The sequence below is a fragment of the Chrysochloris asiatica genome, unplaced genomic scaffold, assembly GCF_000296735.1.
Source record: "Chrysochloris asiatica unplaced genomic scaffold, ChrAsi1.0 scaffold00103, whole genome shotgun sequence".
NCBI lineage: Eukaryota > Metazoa > Chordata > Mammalia > Afrosoricida > Chrysochloridae > Chrysochloris > Chrysochloris asiatica.
Window position 1 is genome coordinate 4,044,331 of NW_006408621.1, and position 9,008 is coordinate 4,053,338.

At 39.3% G+C, this 9,008-nt stretch overlaps 1 protein-coding gene across 1 annotated transcript in view; it reads left to right on the forward strand.

Moving 5' to 3' along the window:
• Window positions 1–9,008, forward strand: part of MYOM1 (myomesin 1) — a 161,101-nt gene that overhangs the window by 120,092 nt on the left and 32,001 nt on the right. The window contains exons 24-27 of the mRNA XM_006867294.1: window positions 3,602–3,738; window positions 7,902–8,046; window positions 8,477–8,536; window positions 8,826–8,893. Of these exons, the coding sequence (XP_006867356.1) occupies window positions 3,602–3,738; window positions 7,902–8,046; window positions 8,477–8,536; window positions 8,826–8,893 (410 nt within the window). The remainder of the gene's footprint in view (window positions 1–3,601; window positions 3,739–7,901; window positions 8,047–8,476; window positions 8,537–8,825; window positions 8,894–9,008) is intronic.

Consider the following 9,008-nt stretch of genomic DNA (forward strand, 5'->3'; position numbering starts at 1 on the left):
TAACATAAAGCAAGGTTCCTGAAAGGAGCCAAGCTGTCTCTGTACACTTTGCACACTTTTGTTTGTGAGCAAGATCTCAGGCACCAGGCTTCATTTATCTTTACCTAAAATGCTACATTGTTCTTAATTATCACATTCCTATATACTTTCAGGAGGAAGAAGAGCATCTGGGTTAAACTGATTATATTCAGAGGTGGTTCAAAGGGGCTGCCACAGATCAACCCAGGGTCTGCGTATGCTGTCCCCAGCATCAGGCACCCTTTGATCAGGGTGAGCATGATAGCTGGGTACCCACTGAGGGAGAGCTCAAGATTGTGTCTACAATTCTGATCTGCAAGTATCAACTCTCCAAACCCAAGGGAGGCTTTTCCAGCCCTTTGAAGCAGCATTTTAAATATTCCAGCTCCAGTTCTCCACCACCACCCCCAACCATGCCCCCCACAACACACAGCCACTCTGATTAATTAGGGTACCTCAGAAATATTTCAGAGTTCATGATGCAGCCAAAGCAATTTTTCAAAGTATCCTCACCTCCTCTTGGTAAATGTTGACACATAGTAAGTGGTTTTCTTGAGATTTTACAAGGTTCAAAACTAATACTGGCCTTGTTTCTTGCATGATATGAAAGACACTATGGTGTCCTTTTACACATTTACACAGCAAATTCTCCTATTTTAATGTTTTCTAAAATATTTTGAAAACTACTAAACATATGCCTTAAACCTATAAATAACAGATATTTTGTGGAGCAAATGACTGCCAGAGAAGAGAGCACAGGGACGTTTAGAGCTGAGACAAAGGGAAAAAAGAAAAATATACATATAAATCTAAAAACAGAAAAGAATCTAGTCTGTCTTCCCAACACTGGCAATGTGGAGAAGAACCTTATTTTAATATATACTTGTTGTTAAGTCCACCGAGTTGGTTTCCAACTCATAGCGTCCCTGTATAGGGTTTCCAAGGAACAGCTGGTGGGTTTGAACCATTGACCTTGCAGTTAGTAGTCCAGTGCTTATCCTATAGCACCACACCAGGACTCCAGTATGTACATGAGAGGGCTTCAAAAAGTAGCTAGAAAAATGGAATTAGAAGAATTTTTCCACAAACTTTTTGTAGCCCCCTAATGTAGCTCAGAAATTCAAGGTTTGGGTTGGGGGTCGTATATATAGTGTTACTAATACCCTAAGAAATACCTCTTTATTTGTAGACATTGATTATTATCCCATTTGAATACATACATATATGATATGTGTGAAGATATATACAAATCTATACACATAAATACCAATATTTATTTTACAATTGATGGTTGTAAGCTGTTGTTGAAGCAACTGGAGGAAGGAAAGAGGTGCCAAAATATCACCAGTCAGCAATTTGTAGATTATCTATTATATGTTAGACTCATTTGTACAGCCCTTAAACGGGATGTATCATTTAAACTCTACAGTGATCTTAGAAGGATCGATACTATGGTAAAATTTTAGGGATGAAGGCAGTGAGGCCCAGAGAGTTTAAGTAGCTAGATCACTCTCACACATCTGGTATGTGGCATTAAACCCGGGTGACCTGACCATGGAGCCTCTTACCCTAACACATGGGGCTGTCTCTACGTGTGTGCCTACCATCCATGGTGATTCTTGGAGGCCAACCCTCCCCAGCAAAGACAGTGAACAACTAGGGAGGCTGAGGCTTCAAAGGGCCTGCCCCCTTCCCACCCATCAACACTCTGGACCTCTTTTGTTGGCCAATGGCTCCAAGACCAGCAAGGTAATCACATGACTTATCTATAAGAATAGGGTCTCAGACTTTTCTAAGAGAGATTCTACTTTCCACTTCCTTCACACTAGGATCTGTCTGTCCATCTTCCACTTTCCTCAGACATTATACTCACACTGGAAAGCCACCAGTCTTCCTCAGAGTAGATGCCCTGGGACCAGGAGGAATGCAGAATGGAAAAAATAATCCCTGCTCAACGGTTCTTGTTCAAGTGACATCAAGTCGGTTCTGATTCACAGCAACCCTGTACAGGGTTTCCAAGGAGCGACTGGTGAACTTGAACTGCTGACCTTGCGGTTTAAACCAACAATGGAGTCCAGTGCATTAATCCACAGCACTGATGAGACTGTAATTCTCTCATCTCTGCAACTAACCCTTCTTGGATCTCAATGTTCTCGTCAGTGCAGTTAGGGCAGGAAGTGAAGTAACTTCCTGAAGTCACAGTCATGGTCATTAACGTATTCTATGACCATATTTACTCTTCTGAATAGCCTGTGGGGTCAAAATACTCACTTAAGCAGGAGAGGAAAGTCAGGTTTAAGGAGAGAGGCTGTTGAAGATCGTAATAGGACTTCAGAGTCCACCTCTATCTACCACAGTAGGTAATGCTGAAGCCTCCATTCCATTCTCAAATAGATGAATCCATAACCGAATTCTATCATGAATGTGGAATAATACAAGCGAAAGGCATCCCTTGAAGCTTGAAATATGTCATTTAAAAATAAACATTAAAAAATAGTCATTTACATTTGGTACAAGTTTGGCAAACTTGTAATTTAAAATGTTTGTTTTTGTTAAGTGCCATTGAGTCTATTCTGACCCATAGTGACCCTGTATAGGGTGTCCAAGGAGCAGCTGGTCAGATTGAACTGCCAACCTTGAATAATTATTGATTAATTGTCTTATTCCCATTTCCTTTCACAAGTCCCATGTAGAATAACAGTCAACTTACTAAATTTCACTGAGGCTCAAATGGCTAAAGTGTCTAGTCATAAATCAGAGATAACCAATGGCTGCTTCACTCTCTAGAAGAAGCAAACGGACTGTATTTTACTATAGTGTCTCAATTGTTACTTATTTATTGGCTTCTAAAAATTTTGCTTGGTCTTAGAAGTAAAATGGACTAGTGTACCTTTGGGATGGATGTGGTTTAAAAGACAGTGTCGTTGATCTTGCATATATAGTTAAAATTAAACCATTTTAAAAAGAACATCTAAAAGTACTCCCAAAGTGAGTTAAATTGTTGAAGAAAATAAAATTTCATTCTTTACCAACTGTTTTGAAATAATTAAGCTAGTGAATCATAGAATTTGGAGCTGAATGATAGCATAGCTACTTAGGACATTTTCAGATATTATATTCATTTACAGACACGTCAGTTGAAGCCCACAAACTCAGTGACTCACCTAATATTATTCAGTTTGTTATCAGCAGAACTTGAACTAGTCTCCAGCATTTCTGGAGCCAACTCAGGACTCTGTTCATCACTCCTTCTTATTGCTTCTCAACAACCTACTCAATAGTCAGCAGATCGTCACAGAATTAGTTAGAAAAGCCCAGGAAGTTAAGTTCATCTACCTTATTGATATCGTTGAGGCAATGCAGAGGTGAGACTTGCCCAAAATGGCAGTCCCAGGAATAGAAACCAGATCTTTTACCCCTTAGTCTGAGGGTCTCCCTACAATGTTCTCCCTGCTTCCAGGTTTATGCAAGAAGCAAAGTGCTAAGTCTCCATTTTCATTGATTATTTATCACTTGTTGCGAAATATGTATCAATACCATTTGTTACCAAGATAATTATTGATTCTGTTTTTATTTTTCATAGCTGTCCCAGTTAAATCAGAGTTGGCAGTTGAAATTTTGGAGAAGGGGCAGGTCCGGTTTTGGATGCAGGCGGAGAAGTTGTCTAGCAACGCCAAAGTCAACTACATATTCAACGAAAAGGAGATTTTTGAGGGACCGGTAGGTTTTACTTTCTTTAGATTTTTACATGTATTGTTATAGAATACCCTATTCAAATACAGGTAAGCTGTGAAAACTACTAGGGTTTTAAATCATTTCTTCAGGTAAAAGAATGTGAAGGTAAAATACAGATTGCATCTTATTTAGGAGCATGGTGGCTCCTTAGGATAAGCACTGCACTGTGAACCACAAGGTTGGCAGTTCCAGCCCACCAGCCGCTCCAAGGGAGAAAGATGAGACTTTCTGCTCCAGCAAAGATTTAAAAGCCCCAGAAACCCTATACAGGGTCACTGTGAGTCAGAACCGACTCAACAGCATATAACAACAACAACAACAACAACATCTTATTATCCAACTAGGACACTTTAAGAATGAAAGAGGGTGCTAATAAGAATTTTACCAAGTCAACAGTCATAAACCAAAATTATCTTTGGCAAATTGATAAATATGGTCACCTATGAAAATAGATCTCCTCACCTGAACTAGCATAACCCCAGCAAAGACTGGTACTTTGTATTAAGGAAGGGACTTCTATTGTCCCGATGACTCCAAACAAGACAAGAAAAAAGATCTCATACTGCTTTTCTGGTTTAAAATAGTCTATGTTGTTGTTGTTGTTAAGTGCTATGGAGTCAGTTCCAACTCATAGTGACCCAGTAAAGAGTTTCCAAGGAGCAGCTGGTGAGTTTGAACCACCAACCTTGTGCTCCAGTGATTTATCTTACAGTGCCACAATATACTTACTATAAAAAAAAATTAAATAAAAACAAACAAAAAACCACACACAAATCATAATTCTTTAAACTTTTGATATACATGCTGATATATACTTTTGTGGGGAGGGCAGGATGCAGTGGCTCTGTAGGATAAGCACTGGACTTTGAACTACAAAGTCAGCAGTTCGAGCCCACCAGCCGCTCTGCAGGAGAAAGATGAGGCTTTCTGCTCCGGGAAAGATTTACAGCTATCAGTCAGAATTGACTCAACAGCACTTAACAGCAATATATATATTTACCTTGGTAAAATCAGACATATAGACACAGAAACAGAAAGAAGAACAAGAAGTATATGTTGTTAAGTGCCGTCGAGTCAATTCTGACTGATAGCAAGCCTGTATAGGGTTTCCAAAGAACAGCTGGTGGATTTGAACTGCCAACCTTGAATAATTATTGATTAATTGTCTTATTCCCATTTCCTTTCACAAGTCCCATGTAGACAGGTTGGAAACCACTCAGTGGAGATTCTACCTTCCCCCGCACCCTCTGAAACTAAGCTCCCTCTTGAAAACTTGTAAGCTAGTCACTTCATGCCTTTGTTGTCTCCCCATTTTGGGTAGCCAATATCTAAGTTGCCCATCCCTGTCAACTCTGTGCACAGAGGGGTTGGGAATGATCCTTGCTGTAAAGGATTCATTCCCTCTTTTAAGTTACTACATCCATAAGTATAGGTCAAGTTCATCAAATTTGTAGTGGATTAGACATTTTTCCCTCTTCTTTCTTCCTCTAGTTGAGTTCTGATCATTTCGCCATTGAAGCTAGGCAAGTATGGGCATTCTTGAGCATCTCCCCTCACTTCATATCAGCTGTATGCTTCACTTTCCGCTCTAGTCCTCTCTGACTATGTCCCTGTCCATGGGCTCAGGAGTCCCCAGGTCTTGCTATTCTGCTAGCCAGCCAGGTCACGATCCAGGTTGACAGGAGTCTATTGAACGTGGTCAGACTTAGTTCACAGCCTAATGGCTGCTTTTCCCCTACTTCCCCTTATGAGTAGACCAACGTGGTCACCAGCAAGATTACATGCCTGCTCATGTATTCCCTTTGAGTTTCAGTCTTGGAAGGGGGTTTTCCCTGAGGGGACTTAATTGCTTGCCTTGATGGCTCCTGGGTGAACAACTTTCTTGTTTCTGTAGTAGTCAATCAGACTGCTGTTATTGTTTTTTATTTTTCCTGCTGGTCTTTCTTTCAAGAAGTATCTTCTGTTTCTCTGGCTGCCCCACACTGGTCTGCTTGTCTTTTCCAGTGGAAATTTCCCACCTCAAAAGATTCTGGATGGGGATCAGGATTCCACCTAAGGTCTTATACACTGCAAAGGCTCTTCAGGAAGCCTCTTTCACTGGGCAAGTTCTAAACCCATTTTAGATATTCCAATCAGTTATAGGCTGAAGACAGATTTAAAGCTTTCTATAGTGATATTTCTGGCTATTCCTTTCTCTCCCTCTCAAGTGTCTATATTACAGTAGTAGGAAAGGGAAACCAAGATTCTTAAGACAGTCAAGCATCTTAATGTTATTTCCCCTCTTTTACCATTCAAACCATGCCTCAATCCGTGTATCACAGAGCCCTGTTGTTTCAAGGTTGAGCATACATCACTATTTACCTCTGTCCCACTTAGCCCTGCCTAAATGTTCTCCCATCTGCCTTGTTCTTCCATTCCTCTCCCCATTCTTGTATATTGCCTCCTCCAACACCCAAACTAGCTCTTGTTTCTTGATGATTATGAGGTTCCTCTGTCCATCTCTGAGTGATTCATTTTAAGCCTCGCAGGATGACAAAACCCCTCAAAGAAGGTTCCATATACCTTATTTGGAGTCCTGGTGTGGGTCTGTGAGTTAATGCGCCAAAGTGTAAAGCTGTTTGAACTGCAAGGTCAGCAGTTCAAGCTCACCAGCTGCTCCTCAGAAACCCTTTGCAGGGTCGCTATGGATCAGAGCCAACTTGACAGCACTTAACAACAACACCATACTTTATTTGAATGCCCCCATCCCTACAATGATCCCATCCCTACAAGGAGTCCTGGTGTGGCACTGTGGGTTAATGTGCTGGACAGTAACATCAGTTTGAACTGCAAGGACTGTGATGCAAGCTCAGCAGCCACTCCTTGGAAACACTATACAGGGTTGCTATGAGTCAGAACCGACAATCCTACAAGCGTGCTGTGAATCTTACTAGCAAGCTATGCAATCTCCTTGGAGGGCCACAAATACCTCATTTGCATAGTGCTACCCAGTCATTAGGAAGCACTGTGGCTCAGTACAATAAACACTATATTATGAATCACAAGACTGGTGGTTCCAGCCCACCAGCTGCTCTGTGGGAGAAAAACTGTTTTATACTCCTGCAAAGATTGACAGCCTCACAAACCCCATTCAGGGTTACTGTGAGTCGAAATTGATTTGCCATCACTTAACAACAATAACCACCCAGTCATTTGGTGACAGTTACAAAAACTATGGCTTGTTATTGTTGTTAGGTGTCATCTAGTCAGTTCTGACTCACAGAAACTCTATATGGAGTCACCAAGGAGCAGCTAGTGGGTCTGAACTGCTGACCTTATGATTTAGCAGTAGAATGCTTATCCTACGGCATCACACACCGATCCCACACTAAGGCTGGAAGGGCCATGTTGGGTAATTTACTGCATTAAACGTGGTCTCAGCTAGAGAATGACTTCCAGCAGGGGAAGCTCTGGAGCATGAATGGCGTGAGTCTTCATTATGTGCTATTTTATTCCAAAACCTCATTAATTCAAACCTATTGTGGAATTTGTGCTTGTATGCACAGGATCTTGTTTTATCATTGTCCTCTGGAGGAAAAAAAGTTGCTGTCTAAAAAAATACAGTCTAATAGAACAGTTTTAATCCATTAAGATTAAATAGATTTCAAATACTTTGGAAGTATTTTTTCATTTCATTTAACAGATATTTATTGATTTCCTACTGTATGCCACTCATGTACTATAAATGTGGACATAGCAAAGAATGATGAACAACTTCCCTCATGTTGCTGATAGTTTACATGATTCTGCTAATTAAAAATAATACGATCTGAAAGGTAAATGGGAATCTGAAGTTAACTTTTAACGATATTTGGTGACTTTCAATAGTAAAACGATATTTAAAAAATTAAATTTCAGACCTTGTAGTAATTAATTCTGGTCATCCACAAATCAGTTACTCTGAATTGATGGTCATATAGTCTGCATAATGCTTTCCTTTTCCTGGGAAAAAAGATTTTGAAGACTTGTTCATTTTTAAAATTGTTATCAAGAAATTTTTATTAAAATTATAGCTCTTTGTGGTCTATATATATTTCACCAGGCTTATTGTCATCAAAGTAAAATATCTATTTCACTGATTTCTCTGTCTTTTCTTCTTTACACTGAAGAAATATAAGATGCATATTGACCGAAACACTGGTATCATTGAAATGTTCATGGAGAAGCTGCAAGATGAGGATGAGGGAACATACACCTTCCAGCTTCAAGATGGAAAAGCATCTGGCCATTCTAGTCTTGTTCTCATTGGAGACGGTAGGAATCCTGTGGATTTTTCACTCCAAGACTTGCTCTCTCTTCTTCAGTGCAAATACTATTAGTACTTACCTTGCTAAATCTATTAGTCATGCATTACAACTAGACAAGTCAACTCCATAAGCCACTGTGGAAACCGCCAAGATTTAACATGTGGCAGGCATTTAACAGGACAATGTAGAGGCTGGTCAGATTTCTATAACTGCAACATCCGATTCTATATCACTATTTCCTAGCTTTATGACCTTGGACAAGTTACTTAGCCTTTTCGTGTCTGTTTCTTCATCTGTCAAGCTTGAAAACTAGTGGAGTGGTAACAATGTGAGAGTAGCCTAATAATGAATATAAATCACTTAGCACAGTGTCTGGCATGTCTATTTAAGCTGCTCAACTCAATTTCATACTTTCATACCTTTTTTCCAATTTCTAGTTTATCAAAAGCTCCAGAAAGAAGCTGAATTCCAGAGACAAGAATGGATCAGGAAACAAGGTAAAATATAGGCAATAAATAAAGAGAAAAAGCATCAATTTTTTATATAAAATATTCCAAGATTATTTCCATAACATATTAAAATGGATATAATAATATATGTGGACATATAAAAACCATTAAAATATTTATGTATTTAAGCATGTTTCTATTTAAAATATTTAAAAATCAAATCTAGAATTTTCAATTTTTTATTTCAAACATAAAATACCTTACGTTTTAAGAATAAACTTTTGTTTTGCATTTGTGATAAATGGAGTGATTGCTGATGCCAGTTCAAATTTTATAGGTCCACATTTTGCAGAGTATTTGAGCTGGGAAGTGACTGGTGAATGTAACGTGCTCTTGAAATGCAAGGTAAGTGAGAGATACATTTTTAATGTTTGATTAATGTTAATGTTAATGTTTGATTACTGTTCAACCGTTTCAAGAGGTAGCATATGATCAAGAGCCAGTGATACTTAGGGAGGAA